Source organism: Thamnophis sirtalis, unplaced genomic scaffold, assembly GCF_051295495.1.
Source record: "Thamnophis sirtalis isolate CommonGarterSnake01/CBP01778 unplaced genomic scaffold, rThaSir2_p1.2 scaffold_13, whole genome shotgun sequence".
Classification (NCBI taxonomy): Eukaryota; Metazoa; Chordata; class Lepidosauria; order Squamata; family Natricidae; genus Thamnophis; species Thamnophis sirtalis.
Genome location: NW_028261393.1, coordinates 54,285,524 through 54,304,286, shown reverse-complemented (window position 1 = coordinate 54,304,286; position 18,763 = coordinate 54,285,524). Strand labels below are relative to the sequence as shown.

General features: G+C 54.6%; 1 protein-coding gene across 6 annotated transcripts in view; it reads right to left on the bottom strand.

Moving 5' to 3' along the window:
• DLG3 (discs large MAGUK scaffold protein 3) overlaps window positions 1-18,763 on the bottom strand; it is a 52,299-nt gene that overhangs the window by 12,647 nt on the left and 20,889 nt on the right. For 4 of the 6 annotated variants that reach the window (XM_087727801.1, XM_087727799.1, XM_087727800.1 and 1 more), the window contains 9 exons: window positions 13,952-14,005; window positions 13,101-13,151; window positions 12,733-12,857; window positions 12,450-12,619; window positions 11,759-11,895; window positions 9,619-9,763; window positions 9,296-9,455; window positions 7,554-7,710; window positions 6,935-7,037 (listed from right to left, as the gene is read on the bottom strand). In XM_087727801.1, the coding sequence (XP_087583927.1) occupies window positions 6,935-7,037; window positions 7,554-7,710; window positions 9,296-9,455; window positions 9,619-9,763; window positions 11,759-11,895; window positions 12,450-12,619; window positions 12,733-12,857; window positions 13,101-13,151; window positions 13,952-14,005 (1,102 nt within the window). Of the gene's footprint in view, window positions 1-6,934; window positions 7,038-7,187; window positions 7,332-7,553; window positions 7,711-8,208; window positions 8,299-9,295; window positions 9,456-9,618; window positions 9,764-11,758; window positions 11,896-12,449; window positions 12,620-12,732; window positions 12,858-13,100; window positions 13,152-13,951; window positions 14,006-18,763 lie in introns of those variants that run through there. The other 2 variants (XM_087727803.1, XM_087727804.1) reach the window with 2 other exon arrangements.

Here is an 18,763-nt window from a genome sequence, read left to right as displayed (position 1 = left end):
TCAGAACACCGCCTGAACCAACAAAAGTGGCTGAAAGGAGGTAGAGGATATTCAAGCAGAATTTCCCCTGACTGACCATAAACATCTAGCATTTATTACCACAAACATTTCAATGGCTAAAGAGATGCAACCGTGTTTTAAGAGAGTTGGCACAATTAATAGCAAACAGCCGTTCAAAAGTCCATTACCAACATCCGGCTCTTGGGTCTTGTGGGAGATAAGATTACAGGAAAATTAACCGAGCTCTGCTTTAATGCCAAGAGTGCTTGAACGGTTTGAAAATATTCCTAAAGGCCTTGATAAACATGGAGCTCTATCAACCTTCCAAGCATCCAGATTATGCAAGCAAAGGGTTATATAAACACAGTTTTGGGTTTACCGTTTACTTCAAGGTTATTATGCCTTTTCCATAGCACATCTTCATGCATTATACATACTGTTAAACAAGGTTTATTACACGGAAGCTTGCATAAGGTAGAGGTGGGTTATTTTGAGAGTTTACAATTTAATGAGATCGACAGGCAGAAGACCTTAGAAAAACCAAGTCCCCAAGAACAGGGGTTTTTCCACACAGTCGCCATTTAGAGAGTTTCTTGCTACTCCCAACAACAGAAATTCTGCTCCAATAGCAGAGAAACGCCTTAGTTGCCTTCCAGAATTCAGAATATTTAATAATAATAATAATAATAACAACAACAACAACAACAATAACAACAGTAACAAACAACAATAACAACAGTAACAACAGTTATCTTAACAGTTCTAGGTCCTTGGTTAGGACTCGAGCTGTTGAGCTACCAACCAGCCACAAAGGCTGTGAATCTCACCAAAGATTAATCAATAATAATAATAATGATGATGATAATGATGATGATGATGCTTGGATCTGCACGCATATTACGAAAATACGTTACGACGTCCTAGGCCCCTGGGTGGGGCCCGACTAGTAACCAATGCCAAATCCGGCGAAACAACTGGCCGCTGTGATACAATTGTATAATAATAATAATAATAATGGAACCCCAATTCAGCATTAAACATTGTTATTAAATTGAAACACATAATCTCACATAGGTTTCCTGCCATAACATCAGCGGAACTGCAAAAAACTGTGCGGCTCGGAACATCGTATATTTTAAGATCCTTGGTTGGTGCCTAGGACCCTGGCAGCAATCCGTATCAACCATCAGCACCAGTCAGTGGTATTTATGATGCATTTTTAAATGTTCAGTTGAATGAGTTTCATGTTTAATGAATAAAAGAGATAATAATGGAGCCCCAATTCAGCATTAAACTTTGTTAGTAAATTGAAACACGTAACCTCTGCTGGAAGTTTAAACCAGACAAACAGAACGGGCTTTCTCTAAACTCGACAGCAAAAACAAAGTAGAAAAACTTCTCTTTTGTTAGGTAGGAACTTTTATTCAGTCCTTCCTTTTTGGCCTCTACGTGTATTGGCTAGAAACTCTGAAGCACTGAAAGCTAAAAAAAACATGGGAGTTAAAAGCAGAGCCCAAGTGTGAAGTGTTATTGATTATTCCAAATGTCAATTTATTTAATTTTATTACAGTATGCTTGATTTAATTCCTTCAATCCTAGATATTCCTTTTACGGTGCGTTTATGCAGTTGAAAGTCATTTTTAATCATTTGTTGGGGTTTTTTGTTCACAGGCCCCCGTCCGATTCTTCTCAATCGCTTTCTTATATGCTACCTTTCTGCCAGGAAACTCCACCTTCTTCCCACTCTCTTTGTGGCCCCATTAGTCCTGCAGGCTTAGAAAAGTTACCCAAAGTTAAGTTTTGCACTTATTTTACCATGAGCTGTTCAGTTGGCAAGGACTCAGCCACCCACCAAGCATCGCTATGGATCAGCTTGTGAATTTTCCGCCCTGGCAGCAGCCGAGCCGTGACCAATATTGATCCAGTTTTCCAAAGTATCAATATAGAATGGAGAAATGACAGGAGAGGACTAACTCCGCTTCAGGGACAATGGATTTAAAAATCATTGAATAGAAACACGCACCGTGCTGTGGGCACATATGTGGCTTGACCAATAGTGCAGGAGATGTTATGAAAAGACAACGATCAGCACATGGAAACGCCCTGTGCTCATTTATGCTCCCAAGAGCATTTCCCCGTATCCTGAGCCTTCTCCTCACCCAGACTCTGAAGCCTTCTGAGCCTCCCTCTTGGGGAAGAGGCCTTGCGATCGTTGTCTTGAAGGCGGGAGGGAGGGGGGGGGGCTGTGAAGAGGCAAAACTGCAGGCCTCACCCCCAGCACCCTCTCCTCAAGCCTCTTTGAAGCAGCTAAGCCACAACCAGAGGGGTGAAATATAAATGGATTAAAAGAAGAGGCTCTTCTCTAACCGCAGATGATGAAAAGGGGCAGAGAGCCCACCCTCTGCTCCCGCCTGACCCCCTGAAGGCCTGAAGCCAAGAGCGCTCTAGCTCTGCATCACCCCTGAAGCTCCCGTCGTACGTACTGATATCAAACCTTTACGTGGCCAAATTTTCTCTTTTTTTGCCATGGGTGGGGGGATGTGTGTGTCTGATTTGACCTTAATCAGCACACATCTCTCACCGGCTGCACAGCGGTCCCTGAACCAAGCAGGTCCCCGCCAAGAGCAGACCCAGCTCCCGTCCTCCGCTTGCAAACGCCACTCTCAAGGCTGGGCAGATTTCAGGACAAAGGCACGAAAGAGACTGGGAGCAGCTCCTCTGCAAGCTCGGCTGACCGCCTCCGGCTGTTTCCTTCCACTACTTAAAAGCTGCCCCCATCCAGCCACTCTCGGCTCAGAGGGACAAACAGAAAGGCTGCGTCCGCCCTGCTGCTCCGGGAGACAGCAAGGGCTCCGTTTCCAGTGCCCGGGGCAGAGGACAGCGTGCTCTGATCAGCCTCTCATGACAGCAACACGGAGCAGCAGTTGGGAGGGTGGGGGGGAGGTGGGTAAGGAAAGCAGACCAGTCTCAAAAGCCAAACTCTATGCTAGCAGAAGGAGCTTTCAGCTGCACTGAAAGGCTTGTGCGCGGGAGGGGGGGGCAGATCACGTGGGGAAACAGCCCGTATCTCCCTTGAATTAAGTACAGGAAGTTGTCCAACAGGTCAGACCATGGAAAATCATCTTCCCCCAGACTCTGGGAAGCTGCTAACCATATGATTCCCAACAGCTACCACCTCTCTTTTCCTATTCCGAGTTGCTTGGACAGAACAGGCCATTCCGCTCCGCATTTGCCAAGAAACAGGCAAGGAGAGGCAGAGAACCTGGCTTGTCCAGAGCAAGTAACAGCTGGTTGCTTCTGCAGTGATATCTGGGCCCTTGGCATTCTCAGGCAGCTTTCCTGGGACTCAATGATTCAACTCTCTCTCTCTCTCTCTGTGTGTGTTTGTGTGTGTGTTAGAATTCCCTAAAGAATTTTAGAGATGGTGTTGGTACTCCTGCTTCTCCTTAGCAATGCTTCTCACCTTGATTACATTTTAAGTGTGCCGTCTGGTAAACAGGTTGGTGAATGTCACTGTGGCAGATGGCTGAATGTTTTCCAAATAAATAAATCCTAGCTATTGAACAGTTTCAAGGCAAGGTCTAGGAAAGGGATCTAGGAAAGGGTGGGAACTTTAAGACTTGTGGACTTCAACTCCCAGAATTTCCCAGCCAGCATAACTTACTCTCTTGTAATCCCTTCCTCTGCAATCTCTCCATTTAGATCAGAGGTCTACAAACTTGGAACTTTTAAGACCTGTGGACTTCAACTGCCAGAATTCCCCAGCCAGCCATGCATGGCAGTTGAAGTCCACAATTCTGGCAGTTGAAGTCAAGTCTTAAAAGTTCCCAATTTTGAACACCCCTGATCTAGGAGAAAAGGAGCAGAGGACTAAGAGTGCAGTTTATTTTGGGTTAGCAGTGAATCTGCTCTGCATCCAGAGGTTCTACAAACTTAAGTGTATTTCCCATTTCTGGAATTCAAAGCGAGCTCAGAAAGGATGGCGATGGCTTTACTTATATCACCACTAGGATACTCTGTGGATTTTCAGGGCCTCAGCGTTATCCCTCGGGACTTTAAAATTCACGAGACTATTATTTACATTTCATCTCCCACAAGGGTTCAATGACACCGATCACCCATTTACGGCATTCTTTGTGAGCCAAAGTCCCACTTCTCCTGTAGGATGTTTTCTATGTGAAACGCAGCCAGGATCCACGCTGCAGAGCTCCCTCCTTAAAGAAGGCAGGTTACAAATGTCACAGCACGCAAAGCCTCATTTGCAAGCAGGAACCCAGCATCCCACATTAACCGCATTGGTTAACTCAGCTCATTCTGGTTAGGAAGATTAATCCCCCTCTTCCTCTTTACAGCTACCAGCATTGCAAGTTCCACCCGGCAGCGAGTCAAGAGAGAAAAAGTGGGCCAAACCAAGCAAGAATTTCCTGCACTCAAGACATCCTTTCCCAGGGACAAAGAACCAAGTGTCATGCCAGCTGTCAAAAAGACAGGATTATTCACTCCACAACCGAACAGGTGATCTGACAGCTTCACCCTGGTCCTTTCTGAAATACGTGCCAGACGCAGCAAGGACTCTTTCAGCCACAAAGCTCAAAGGGCAGCAAAAAGATCTTATGAGCCTGGTTATTACAGGCAGGCTACAAAATGTCGACATGCAGAGGTACCAAGCATAACTGTCGGCTGTCTTAAGAGACTCACACTCATTCAGCAAAGACTAAAAAACCGACCCTACGAAAATTCCCCCCCGACATTTGAAAAATGGTCATGCTTGCAGGATATCAGGCCTTTTCCTCTACCAGGACTGGGAAGCCCCATAATTCAGTTGAACGGAGGCTCAGCGTCCTTCACAAATGCCCCCGTTGGCTGGGAGCAGTTCAGCAATGTTGGGAGAGTTGCAACGCAACTCTTATCTCCTGCTTGGGACAACTGAAGTACTGTTGCTTCCTCCGTGAAGGAGACGACTGAATAAAACCGCTGCCTAGAGGTCCACTTGAGATTGTTTTCTCCTGCTTGGGGGTGGGGGTGAGGGGGCTGGACTAGATGACCTACAAGGTCCCTTCCAACTCTGTTAATCTAATCCAGGGTGTCCAAACTTGGGAACTTTAAGACTTGTGGACTTCAACTCCCATAATTCCCCAGCCAGCATAACTTGGGAACGTTAAGACTTGTGGACTTCAACTCCCATAATTCCCCAGCCAGCATAGCTTGGGAACTTTAAGACTTGTGGAGTTCATGCTGGCTGGGGAATTCTGGGAGTTGAAGTCCACAAGTCTTAAAGTTCCCAAGCTATGCTGGCTGGGGAATTATGGGAGTTGAAGTCCACAAGTCTTAACGTTTCCGAGCTATGCTGGCTGAAGAATTCTGGGAGTTGAAGTCCACAAGTCTTAAAGTTCCCAAGTTTGGACACCCCAGATCTGATCTAATCTAACCTCACCATTGAGGCTTGCAATTCCCTCAGACGTCCATCTGAAAAGAATTAAGAGATGCCAATAGCGAAGGACCATTGTCCGAAGAGAAGATTCAATCCTCCACCGCCTGGGAGTGTACGATGGGCCAGTCTCCCTCCTTCCCCTGGCCAGATCCCCGGCACCGGCTCCCCCTTTGGCCCGAGGCTCCCGGGCGATGCCGCCAAGCGCCAGGCTCCAGCCAGGGAGAGGAAGGGGCCCACAGGCACCCCACCCCCATTCAGCCAGCCTCCGGGCCTTTAGGGTGCTTCGCAACCCCCCAGGCAGCCCCCCCGCCCTCGGACGCGCCCCCCCCGCCTTCCCCTCAGCGACAGGTGGGAGGCCTAGAAGGCGCCGGGACTCCCCCGCCCCGCCCCTCAAAAGCGCCCCCCGTGAGGGAAGGGGGTCGATCCTTAGTGTCGCGAGAGAAAGAGGCTCCCCGCCCCCTCAGGGAAGAGCCGCGCCCCGGAGGCTCCACCCGGGACTTCCCGGCCCGGGGCCCGCTCACCTGCTCGCCGCCGACCGCCCCGCCTCCCCGTCCTCACACAAAGCCCGGCCGGCCGGTGGCCCGGGCGGGAAGGTGGAGGCGCGGCCTCGCGACGGGCTCCGACCAATCGGAGCTCGGCTCCGCCCGCGGCGACCAACCGGGTTTCGCGCTGCCAAGCCTTCCCTCCCGCCCGTCCAATCGCCGCCCGAATTCTCTCAGAGTCGGTCCGCCCCCACGCTCCGAGGTCGGCCCAATCGCCGCCGCGTTTCGAAGCCCCGCGTCTCCCACCCCCACACAGGCGCAGGCCCCGCCCCCCTGTTTCTACCCAAGGCCTTCTCGCCCCGCCCCTTTTCTACGACAGCGCCCTGCTCGACCAATCGGCGGCCGCTCTGCCCCATCGCTACGCGCCGATAATCCCCGGGTAACCCCGGCCAGGCATCTCATTTGCATGCAGAGCGCCGCCCACGCCCGCTCGGTCTTTGCCCAGCGCCGACGCGTGTCCTCCCATGCACACGAACGCGCAGGAAGGGGAAGGGGGAAAAGAGCGGCGGGGATGCAGCATCAACCGCGGAAAGCTTGCGCTGACGGCCCCGCGGCTGTCCCCGGTGGACCCCCGGGCCCTCTCCTGGTCCCCGGCTGGCAGGGAGAGGAAGCCCCTGGGGACTGCAGGAGAGGGGGCCATGCTGAAGCCCCCGCTGCTGCTTTCCCTGCTCCAGCCTGGCCTTGGTCAGGGACTGGCCCCCAGCTCCAGCAGAGACCCCGGGAGGGCAGCACCAGCAGGCGCCTCTCCAGCTCAACTGGGGAGTCCCCTTCCCCACCTAAAGGACCCACCTGGGGCGGCACTGCTTGACCCCCCCAAGAGAAAGGAACCTGGCAGAGGGGCTGAAGCCAGGCGCCAGGCGGGGGCAGCCAGGGTGCCCTGCCACCCAGTTGACCCGTGGAGTTGCCAGCCTGCCCCCCCCTGGGGAGTCCCCCCCCCCTCCGAGAGCCGCAGGCTTCTTACCTTCCGGCCTGTACTGGGCCACGATGGTGACAGTCTGCCCCGCCCTCTTCAGGGCTGCTGCCGCTTGTTCGTGTGTCGCGTTCCGGAGGTTGACGCCATTCACCTGGCAAACAGACCCGCCCGTCAGCAGGAGGGCAAAGCTGGGCGCCTGGCAGCGGGCCTCCCCAAGACTCCCCCCCCATCCCAAAGCCTGCAGCCTCCTGCTGGCACACTATACCAGGCCCTGAGCGGTGGCACGGAGCCTGTGCCTGACCTGGTGAAAATCGGGCCCCAGTCTTTGGAAGGCGGGAGGGCAGCCTGGCTGGCGAGGACTGGGATTCACCCGCCTGCTGCAGGCCGGAGGATCCATTTCTGCGGGGAACCTCGGCACTGTTTTCCCCTGGCCAAGAGGAAGCCAGCTTCCTCGCAATGGGGCTGGGCTAAGCCAGGCCGGACCGGTTGGGTGAGGTGCCCTGCCCTGCCCTGCCTTGCCCTGCATGGGCCAACGGGTTAACCCCTGGATGGCTGGGCAGAAGGGCCAGAAGAGGCCAGGAGACCTCGGGGGGGGGAGCATGCAGCTGGCAAAAGCACCCTCTTCTTCCCCCGCCCTCCCTCAGAAGAAGGCCTCCATGGCACTCACCGATAGGATCCGATCGCCCCGCCGCAGCTCCCCGCTCAAGTCTGCTGGTCCCCCGGCCAGGATGAAGGAGACAAAGATGCCCTCCCCGTCCTCGCCCCCCACAATGTTGAAGCCCAGGCCGCTTGTTCCCTTGTGCAGAGAGATCTTCCGGGGCTCCCTGGCAGGAGGAAGAGGAGACAGGGGCAGCCGTCAGGGAGGGCAGGAGCATCTGGGGCTGGACCCCAAGATGGTGGGTGTCAGCCAGCCACCCCCCCACCTCCCAAAAAAACCTGTCAGCTGCACCCCCACGTTCAGTCCAAGGTTGAACTGGACCCCACATTCCGGGAGCCTTTGGCTGGTCTGCTGATGCCCGGAAGGAGCAAAAGGGGAGCGGGGAGAATTGGGGAGGGTCAGCTCTTCTCCTTGGAGCCCCAGCACTTCATTCCCCACACACACACACCCTCCAAGCTTCTCCTGGCTCATAACCAGCAGCCTCTGTCCCATTTTCTCCTCTCCGAGATTCTTGCCCCCTCTGCACCCCTCACTTCGCCTGCCAATTGGTTTGGGAGGGGTCTGCACTTCAAGAGCGGTGCATCCCTCCCAGGCAGGATGGAATCAAGCGTCCAGAGACCCCCACCCCTGAACTGAAAGCACATAAGGGGGGGAGGGAGAATACCGAATCCTTCTTTGGTGCAGGCTGGCAGACTGTGGTGGGGGGCCCTGCCTCCCGTAGGACATGGAGGAGGAGACGTTGACCGTGATCATGATGGCTGCATCTCTGGGGTGGGGGGAGCGGGCAGCCTGCCTTTTATCCCGCACTGCCCCGCCCTCCCCTCCCAGCAGCCGGACCTGTCAAGAGCATTGAGATGATCCAGATGCCCAGGAAGCTGCCACAGGCCTTAACCCTCCCCTCCCTCTGGGCACCAGCCAGGAGGGACTGTTAGGCAGGAGGGGGAGGGCTCAGCCTGCACAGCCAGCTCTGCAGAAGGCAGGCTGCCCTAGAGAGCCAAGAGCGGGGAGGAGCCCCAGAGGCCCTTGGTAGCTAGGCTTGGGGGCACCCAAATCACAGCCTGCTGGACATCAGGGTAGAGCATCCGGTGGGCAAGAGGGCAGCCCCCTGAATGCCCCCTTGATGGACCCCTCTCGCAGGCCAGCAAACCACGCTGGACGTTGGGATCAAGGCATTCCTCTGCCTGTCTGGTTAGCGCCCTCGTGTGGTCACGAGCCAGCACTGCCAGGGGTTGGGTGACCACTGGAAGCCTGCTTGCATTGACCCCCCCCAACCCCTCTGATGCCAGTGTCTGCCTTCTCCTTTGCCCACAGAGCCCTCCTCTCGCCCATCTCCAGGACAGAAAAGAGCCAGGCGGGCTACGTGTTCAAACCCTCTCCCCATTGCCCCCCCCTCCAGCCCACCCCTCGATTCCCCATCTGTGTCAACGGACTCCCTGCCTGCTGGGGGCTGCCAGAGGCTAGCCAGAAGGACCCCTGACAGCCGTCAGAAAAGGCGGGGCAGTACAGAGGGTTTGGCTTCAAAACACAACAAGCCCAGATCTTCTGCCCTCCGTTGGGTTTCCAGCTTTGGGGGAAGGTTTCACACACACACACACACACACCTTCCCTCTGAAAGGATCCTGCTTCTGGGTATGAGACCCCAGCCCCCTCTGTGCGCCAGAGGAAGAAAAGGGAGGCCCCGTGGGGGGAGACAGATGCCCCCTCCTCAGCCTTATATGTTGTTGGACCCGGCAAGGGCGCCCGTTGCTCACCTGGTGAAGTCCTCCTCTCCAATCAGGTGGCGGGGCACAGGCGAGTAGCGGGCAGGCGTGACCTGGGGGGGAGCAGGGTAAGCGGGCTTGCTCTCCATGCCTCCGAGATAGCCTAGGCCAGGATTATGGCTTATGTGGTTGTCGGCCAAGGCAGAGAAAGCTGGGGAGACAAAAGGCGGGAGAGAGACCGGGCTTACTGGGGAGACAAAAGGCGGGAGAGAGACCGGGCTTAGCCTCCGATGCTCTGGGGCGGCCTCCCCCCCTCGGCTGCCACCCAGATCCCAGCCGGGCCCTGAGCTGGATTGGGGGGAGCAGGGACGTACTGCTGGCGTAGTCTGGGGGCGCATACAGCTCGTTCATGTGGGAGCTGCCTGGCTTGGCCACCTTCAGGTACACCATGTCGGAGGTGTTCTTGAGAGCGGCCACAGCCTCTTCGTGCCGCACCTCTTGCAGGTTGGTGTTGTTTACCTGGAGGGGGAGGGGAGGGGGGGGAGAGAGCAGCACACAGGTAAGCTCTGGATGCAAATCGAGAGAGACCCCAGGGGGCTCCAAGGCCCACTCTGAAAGTCAAGAGGCCCTCAGGTTACATCCCAACAAGGTAGAGTGCCTCAGGAAATGGGGTAAGGGGAGGAGGGTGGAAGGGAGAGGAAGAGTAGGAGTAGGGGAGAGGTAAGGGAAGGAGGGGGAAGGAAGGAAGAGAAAGAAGGAGAGAGGGTATGAGGGAGGAGAGGAAGAGTAGGGGGAAGGGAAGAAGGAAAGGGAAGGAGAGGAGGATGGAAGGGAGCGGAAGAGAAGGAGAGAGGGTAGGAAGGGGAAGAGGAGAAGTAGGGGAAAGGGAAGAAAGAAGGGGAAGGCAAGGAGGAAGGAAGGAAGGGAGAGAAAGAAGGAGAGAGGGTAGGAAGGGGGAGAGGAAGAGTAGAGGAAGAGTAGGGAAAGGGAAGGGAAGAAGGAAGGAGAAGGAGAGGAGGATGGAAGGGAGAGAAAGAGAAGGAGAGAGGGTAGGAAGGGGAAAAGTAGAAGTAGGGGAAAGGGAAGAAAGAAGGGGAAGGCGAGGAGGAAGGAAGGGAGAGAAAGAAGGAGAGAGGGTAGGAAGGGGGAGAGGAAGAGTAGGGGAAAGGGAAGGGAAGAAGGAAGGGGAAGGAGAGGAGGATGGAAGGGAGCAGAAGAGAAGGAGAGAGGGTAGGAGGGAGAAGAGTAGAAGTAGGGGAAAGGGAAGAAAGAAGGGGAAGGCAAGGAGGAAGGAAGGAAGGGAGAGAAAGAAGGAGAGAGGGTATGAGGGAGGAGAGGAAGAGTAGGGGAAAGGGAAGGGAAGAAGGAAAGGGAAGGAGAGGAGGATGGAAGGGAGCGGAGGAGAAGGAGAGAGGGTAGGAAGGGGAAGAGTAGAAGTAGGAGAAAGGGAAGAAAGAAGGGGAAGGCAAGGAGGAAGGAAGGAAGAGAAAGAAGGAGAGAGGGTATGAGGGAGGAGAGGAAGAGTAGGGGAAAGGGAAGGGAAGAAGGAAGGAGAAGGAGAGGAGGATGGAAGGGAGAGAAAGAGAAGGAGAGAGGGTAGGAAGGGAAGAGTAGAAGTAGGGGAAAGGGAAGAAAGAAGGGGAAGGCAAGGAGGAAGGAAGGGAGAGAAAGAAGGAGAGAGGGTAGGAAGGGGGAGAGGAAGAGTAGGGGAAAGGGAAGGGAAGAAGGAAAGGAAGGAGAGGAGGATGGAAGGGAGCGGAGGAGAAGGAGAGAGGGTAGGAAGGGGAAGAGTAGAAGTAGGAGAAAGGGAAGAAAGAAGGGGAAGGCGAGGAAGGAAGGAAGAGAAAGGAGAGAGGGTATGAGGGAGGAGAGGAAGAGTAGGGAAAGGGAAGGGAAGAAGGAAGGAGAAGGAGAGGATGATGGAAGGGAGAGAAAGAGAAGGAGAGAGGGTAGGAAGGGGAGAGTAGAAGTAGGGGAAAGGGAAGAAAGAAGGGGAAGGCAAGGAGGAAGGAAGGGAGAGAAAGAAGGAGAGGGGTAGGAAAGGGAGAGGAAGAGTAGGAGTAGAGGTAAGGGAAGAAGGAAGAGGAAGGAGAGGAGGAAGGAAGGAAGGAAATAAGGTGGTGTTACAACAGGTGGAAGGGATGGTAAAGAAAGCAACCCAAACTGTGTATTATAACCTATTAAATGAAATAACAAATGTACAAGAATGACAAATGTCAAGAAGAATAACCAATTAGGTGAATGTATATTTAAAAAGCTATGCAAGAGAATAAATTTTTTTTAAAAAAATGGGGGGAAAAAAGATATAGAGTGCCTCAGAATATGGAGGATCGATGCCCGGTGATGGCACCAGCCCATTCACCTGCAGGTGAGTTTGGGCCTAGATTCTGATGGCACCAGAACCAGGCATAACCAGAAGACATGTTTCGTAGGCGGGAACCTCCCACACTGGGGCCCCTGACCGCCTGGCAGGGCCCACCCCAGCCCATAAGGGAAGCAGCGCTGGGTCCTCACCGCCAGCAGCCGGTCGCCGATCTGCAGCCGCCCGTCCTTCTGGGCCGCGCCCCCTTCGATGATCTTGGTGATGTAGATGCTGTTGTCGCCCGGGATGTGCTGGTTCCCGATGCCCCCCGCGATGCTGAAGCCCAGCCCTGGAAGGAGGAGCATTGCGTGGGTGGGGGGCCTCCCCCATTCCTCAGGCCTACTTTAACCTTCTCAGCCATTGGCAAACAACGGGGAGGCCGAGCAGGGCAGTGCCCAAGGCTCAAGCAGGGGGAGGCCCTCAACAAGGAGGAACCCTTCCTCTCAAATGGCCAGAAGGGCAGAGGAAGAGCGACGGGGAGCTTGGGTCCTTCTTCTCGCTGAGAAGTGGGAGGTCTGCTCTATAGGGGCATGGCCAGCCTCACTGCAAGAACTTGGGCGGAGCTACTGCCTCCCCTGCAAGGCTGTGACTGTTCTCCTTCTCCCATAGCTGGAATGAGCCGTGCGCCTCCAGGCAGCAGGTTCTCCTGAGGAGGGGGCTCCAGGAACCCCCCACAGGGACCTTCCCAGCTGGCAGCAGCTCCTGCGGCACACACACACCCCATGCACACACAGCCGAGCAGTTGACTGCTCTGCCCGGCCCTCTGGTGAGACCCCAACTGAGACTCTTTGGATGGAAGCTCGTGGCGATGGTCCCCCTCCCCAGGACCCCATCCTCTCTCACCTTTCGGTCCTTTCATGAGGTTGACCTCCATGATGGTCTCCGGAGGGGGCTGCCTTCGCCTGACCAGCAGCCTCACCACCGGCCCTGCCTCCTTCAGCGCCTCCACCGCCTTGCTGTGCACCACCTCCGAGACATCGACCTCGTTGACCCGGAGCACGCAGTCGTTGACCCTGAGCCGCAGAGCAGAGGGTGAGGGAAGGAGGCCCCCAAGGCCCCCTGCCCGCCTGGCCCCCAAACCTCCCAGCCCTGCAGGGTTGGGGCCTCCGCGCCCCCTGACACTCACCCCAGGCGCCCGTCCATGGCAGCCGCCCCACCGGGGATGATCTTGGTGATGAAAATGCCAGGATCATCAGGGATATGGGGGTTATCGGTGCCACCAGCGATGCTGAAGCCCAGGCCGGAGTTTCCCTGCCGAGAGAACCAATATGAGCCTCCGCCCTCCGAGCGAGGAGCAGGAAACCGGAGAGGGAGCAGAGAGCCCGGGGGGCCAGCAGGGGCGGACCCTGGGAAGGGAAGGCTTGGGGCAGACCCAGCCGGGTCTCCCAGCCTTACTGGAGACCCCAGGAAGCTCCGTCTCTGAAAACCACTGCACAAAAGAGCCAGGGCTTCGATGGCGGGAGGGGAAGGCCGAACCGGGGCAGCCCCACTCACCCGCTCCAGGACGATCTCCTCGTACTTGAACATGCCGTCGCTGCCATTCACCTGGGGGGGAGAGAGAAGGGGAGTTCCAGGGGCCCAGAAATGAATGGCATGCCAGGTGTCCCGCTGGCACGCCTGGCACACACAGCCCAGGGGGCCAAAGACCAGCCCTGACATAGCCAGCAAAGGTGTCTTCTGATCCACGTGGATCAGGAACAGGAGAAGGCCGGAGAAAAAAAGGCTGCTGGCTTTGGAAATCTTTTGGTCACTGAGTCCCCTCCTGCACGGTTCAAACCAGATTCTGCCCCAATGCAGATGCTGGTGAAATTAAACCTGGACAAGGCATGGCCACGCCGGTGCTGCTTATTTCAGGAGCTCCCCCCTTAAAGGCCTCCCACAGCCCCAAATAAATCCCTGGCTGGGGGCCTTGCTAGGGCCCCAAATCCCCAAGGAGGCCGACTGGCTGCACAGGGACAAGGAGCCCTCGGAGAGCAGAGGTGGTATACGGCCGGTTTGCACCTTCTACGCAGGTCCCCACTACTGAACCAGTGGTGAAGAGGACACTGTTACTGCCTCAGGTGAGGATGCCCGCGGGATGGGCCCTGGAAGGCAGATTCTTTAGGCAGGTGGGAAGTGAGCAAGGGGCCCAGCCCACGGGCGTATTCCCAGGGAGCCTCTTTGGGTCGCGCTCTCCAAGAACCGGCAGGCCTACTTGGCGATCAAACCCACCCGCTACCTGAGGCTCCAGGCAAGGGAGTGTCCCCCACCCCACCCCAGCGGACAGCCCAAGAAGGGCCTCTTCCTGGAAGGAAGCGAGACCCTCTGGACGGAGGCAGGGACTCTAGCTGAGGAGGCAAACTTACGGAGAGGCTGGGCTCCAGAGTCTCGGTGTTCACAATAATGGGAGAAGGGCTGGCCTGGAAGAGCAAAAGATACCCGTGTGAATTGAGCGGCCCTCGGCGGGTTCTCCCCTTGTCCAGGGTGGCCCCTGAGCCGCGTGGCCGGCCTTGGCATACGGCCCCCACAAAGGGGTGTCCCTTCCGTGGAGGAGAAAAGCAGGATCAGTGCCCCTTCTGCCTCGGCCCCCCTCGGCAGTGGTTAGAGTGCAGTACTGCAGCCACTTCAGCTGACTGTTAGCTGCAGTTCGGCGGTTCTAATCTCACCGGCTCAAGGTTGACTCAGCCTTTCATCCTTCCAAGGTGGGTGAAATGAGGGCCTAGACTGTGGGGGGCGATATGCTGACTCTGTAAACCGCTTAGAGAGGGCTGAAAGCCCTATGAAGCGGTATATAAGTCTAACTGCTATTGCTATTGCTATTGCTATTATCCAGCCGTTTGCCAGCTGGCTGAAAACTTGTCCACTCGAACATGTAAGTAAGATCCCACAGATTGGGCCTCCTTCAGATGCCGTCAGCCAAACAGTGTCGGCTGGCGGGCCCTCGGAGGAGAGCCTTCTCGGTGGCAGCTCCGACTCTCTGGAACCAGCTCCCCCGGAAATCCGGACCATACCCACTCTCATGGCCTTCAGGAAAGCTGTAAAAACTTGGCTGTTCCGGCAGGCCTGGGGGCTGTTGACCTCACTACTGAGGTCCAGCCCCGACTAGAATGAATGTATGAGAGGTGTTTGTTGTTTTTAAATTGTTTTTTATCGTTATGTGCTTTTTTAAATATTTTTTGTAAGCCACCCGGAGTCCTTTGGAATTGGGCGGCATATAAATATATTTAATAAATAAATAATAATTTTTTTCCCTCTGATCTGGAATGCCGACTTTATCCAACTCCCTAGTCTTTGGCAGATCCTGGACAGATCCAGAATCCGGAGATCTCTCAGGCTCTGTCATTACTCAGGAGAAAGAAAAGATTCCTTCACCTGGGTACTTGAGAGACCGCCTGCTGCCAATTACCTTCCAAAGACCCATTAGATCACACAGATTAGGCCTCCTCCGGGTTCCGTCTACTGGCCAATGTCATCTGGCTACTACCTGGGGGAGGGCCTTCTCTGTGGCGGCTCCGGCCCTTTGGAATGAACTCCCCGCAGAGATTCGGACCCTCACCTCTCTCCAGGCCTTCCGAAAAGCCGTTAAAACCTGGCTGTGTCGGCAGGCCTGGGGTCGATGAGTTCCCTTCCCCTCTCGAATCGTGTGTCTGTTGATGGTTTTTAAAATTCCCTGTATTTTTTGTTGTAGTTCTTGTGTTTTCCCTCCTGCCTCCTTTGGGTTTGAGTCCCACCTGGGAATAGGGCGGCATATAAATAAAATGAACCTCGAAACCTCGAACCTTTAGCAATATTTCCTTTTTCGGCTTTTCACCAACTCTGCCCTAGGAGCTAACAATGAACCACAAGAGCTAGATTTCAAAGGTAATTTTAAATGCGCAGTATCGAATAACAAAGCACAATTAGTAAATTAGGCAGGGAACCTTTTTTTTATGATCATTGTGTTAAAAACCCCTTATTTTTAACAATAGGTCAAAGGTCTCTTTCCCATCCTACACCAAGAAGAGCGACCGGATCTCACAGTCAGTCTTCAGCCCCCACCACACCACTGACTCCCCCCCCCCAACCCAGGATGCCAGTTTCAGTTTGAGAGGTTTTCGGTTCTTGCTTGGTTCCAAGTTTGGACTTGTAGAAAGAAATACTCAAAAACAGGAGGCGATTGCCAAAACCCGAACCCAAGGCAGTCAAGAGTGATTAATCCATTCCCCAAAAAAACCGAAAGCCAAAATCTGTATTAAAAGCAAACACGCTCAAGGAAATGCAATTTGGGAAAACAGACACCCAGGAAGGCGAAGAGGTTTTAAATCATTCAAAGAAAAAAGTGGAGGGGGGGGAGGGACTGGGGTGGAGAAATGGACACCGGACACCCACCCAAGTGACATTCCTTTCCCACAAGGTTCCTTCGAAGCCTCAAGAAGCCCAGTGGCTGAGCACTCTCTCTTCTCTGTCGGTCTGTCTATCTGTCTCTCTTTCTCTCTGTTCTCACTGTCTCTTTCTTTCTCTGTCTCTGTCTCTCCCTCTCTCTGTCTGTCTCTTTCTCTCTCACTGTCTTTGTCGGTCTATCTGTCTGTCTCTCTTTCTCTCTCTTCTCTGTCTCTTTCTTTCTCTGTCTCTCTCTGTCTTTTTCTCCCTCCCTCCCCCTCTCTTTCTCTCTCTGTCGGTCTATCTGTCTGTCTATCTGTCTCTCTTTCTCTCCCTTCTCTCTGTCTCTTTCTCTCTCTCTGTCTTTGTCTGTCGGTCTATCTGTCTGTCTCCCTTTCTCTGTCTTCTGTCTCTTTCTTTCTCTGTCTCTGTCTTTTTCTCCCTCCCCCCCTCTCTTTCTCTTTCTCTCTGTCGGTCTATCGGTCTGTCTGTCTCTCTTTCTCTCCCTTCTCTCTGTCTCTTTCTCTCTCTCTGTCCCTTTCTCTCTCTCTCTCTCTCTCTGTCCTTTTCTGTCTCTCTCCCTCTCTCACCCTCTCTCTTTCTCTCTCTTTCTCTTTCTCTCTATCTTTGTCGGTCTATCTGTCTCTCTTTCTCTGTCTTTCTTTGTCTCTCTTTCTCTCTGTCTGTCTCTGTCTCTGTCTCTCTCTTTCTCTCTGTCTTTTTCTGTCTCTCTCCCTCCCTCCCTCCCTCCCTCCCTCCCTCTCTGTCTCTCTCTCTCTGTCATATACACTTCGGTCCATCCGTCCACCCATTCTGCAGGTAATGTTGCCTCTGGAGCACAAACTAGTAAACTGAATTTAACTGGTTAATAATAAATGAGAATATTTGTAGCTCAGGGCTGACATGGGGTGGGGTGGGGGGCCCCAATGCTGGTGATTAGCATTGATGATGTTTGGGTAATGAAATGTCTGCAAGAAAACAAGCTCAGAAACTACCAAGCACCCCCCCCCCACCCCATAACTGGTTAATTTTACAGCCTTCGGTGCAGTTTGAATCCACCTGTCTGCTTCCACTCCTGACTCCTATCTCTGGGGGGTGGGGTGCTCAGCGCAGGGGGAAGGGGAGGGCTCGATCCAGCGCCCTCCCCAACCCGGGCCTCCCCAGATTCCTCCCCTCTCCCTGCCACCGTTTTCCCAGGCGACGGGAGCTGTCCAGCACCGGCGCCTGCTGAAGTGGGCTCCAGCTCTTTTTCCGAGGCGGGCAGCTGCGGGAGGATGGGGGCAGCCCCACCCCCTCCTGGCCCCAAGGGATCATCCCTCTTCCCAGCCTTCTCCAGAGCCACTGTCAGTCAGAGTGGGCAGCTGGGCTTGGCTGCCCAGGGGCGGATTCAGCCAGAGGCCAACACACCAGGAAGAAGGCCTGTATCCACATTCACCGAAAAGAGCTGGGGTGGGGTGGGGGAAAAGAGTGACCGGATACCATTGCCCCCTAACAGAAAATGTTTCTGTACGAGGGAGCAGCCAGCCTGGCTGCCCCATCAGCCCCCTTCCTTTGGCCTCCTGTCCTCTCTCTAAAATGCCTGGGGTGCACTCAGGATCCCACAATGTTCACTCATCAGCCCAAATGGCTTTCCAGCCAAATGAACCCCTTGTTCCCAGTAGAGTTGAAAGGCTCACTTTGGGGGCAAGGGGAGCGAGGAAGCAATGCTGGAGCAGCCACCAGAAGGAAAGGCAGCCCACCTGATTCCTTTAGAATCCCGAATCCCAGATCCGGGTTGGCCAGGATCCCCAAGCAGGCTCTGGCAAAGAGACGGATGGTCTCCCTTAGCAACATCCACTCGCTTATTTCATGCTTTGACGCCCCCCCCCCTCCTCCCTCCCTCCCTCCTAGTCCTAAATAAAAGCAGATGGAACTAAGCAGAGTCCGGCACAGGCTGAACCGCCGTCAACGGGAAACCGGTGGAGAAATGAAATTTCAGACCAAATCAACAGAACCTCCAAAAGGGCGGCCACACATTCAAGACGGATCCAGACAGCCGGACCAAACTGGGTGCCAGGGAACAGCCAGACGGGTGATGGGAGCACAAGGTAAACCCTCCCTCAGAGATTGAGGGAGCTGAATGTGGCCAGCACCAAGAGAAGCACCCCGAGCTGTCACTCCAAGGGCTCGTCCATGTGATAAGGCGAGCCTATTCTCTGCCGCCCCAATTACTCACTAGGCAGAATATCGCCTATTGTATTCTTTGTATCTCCCAGAAAAAAGCCATCGCAGCTTTCATGGGAATAGAAGCCAAAAACCTGTCAGTAATAATAATAGTAGAAGAAGAAGAAGAAGCAGCAGCATGAGCGGCACTTCAGCCAGCCAATCGCCTAAGATAGTTGTGTCCAAACTTGGGAAGTTCTCAAGTTCGGACACCCCTGTATTAGAGCCATTGAGATGGCAAATGACTGTGTAAAATGGGATTCTCACAGTCATCATTCGCATCCCTGGGAGAGGGGGAGGCCGGAGTGGAGGGGCTCCTCCAACCCCCCCAACTGAGCCAGGCAGAAGCCACATCCTGCCCAACGACGGCCACCCAGCGGGGCTGCCAGGTGACTACAACTCCCGTCGTTCTCAGCCACACAGGACTTCTGTGGGCGGATGTCCCTTTAAAAGAGGCCAGCTGGCTGGGGAATTGTGGGAGTTGAAGTCCACAAGTCTTAAAAGTTCCCAGGTTTGGACACCCCTGGCTTAAGGAAAGGACTTCGGCTGGCCATGTCAGAAGCTGTGGAGCCATTGGTCAGGAGAGGAGAAGACCCCCTCTCCTCCAAGTCAACATT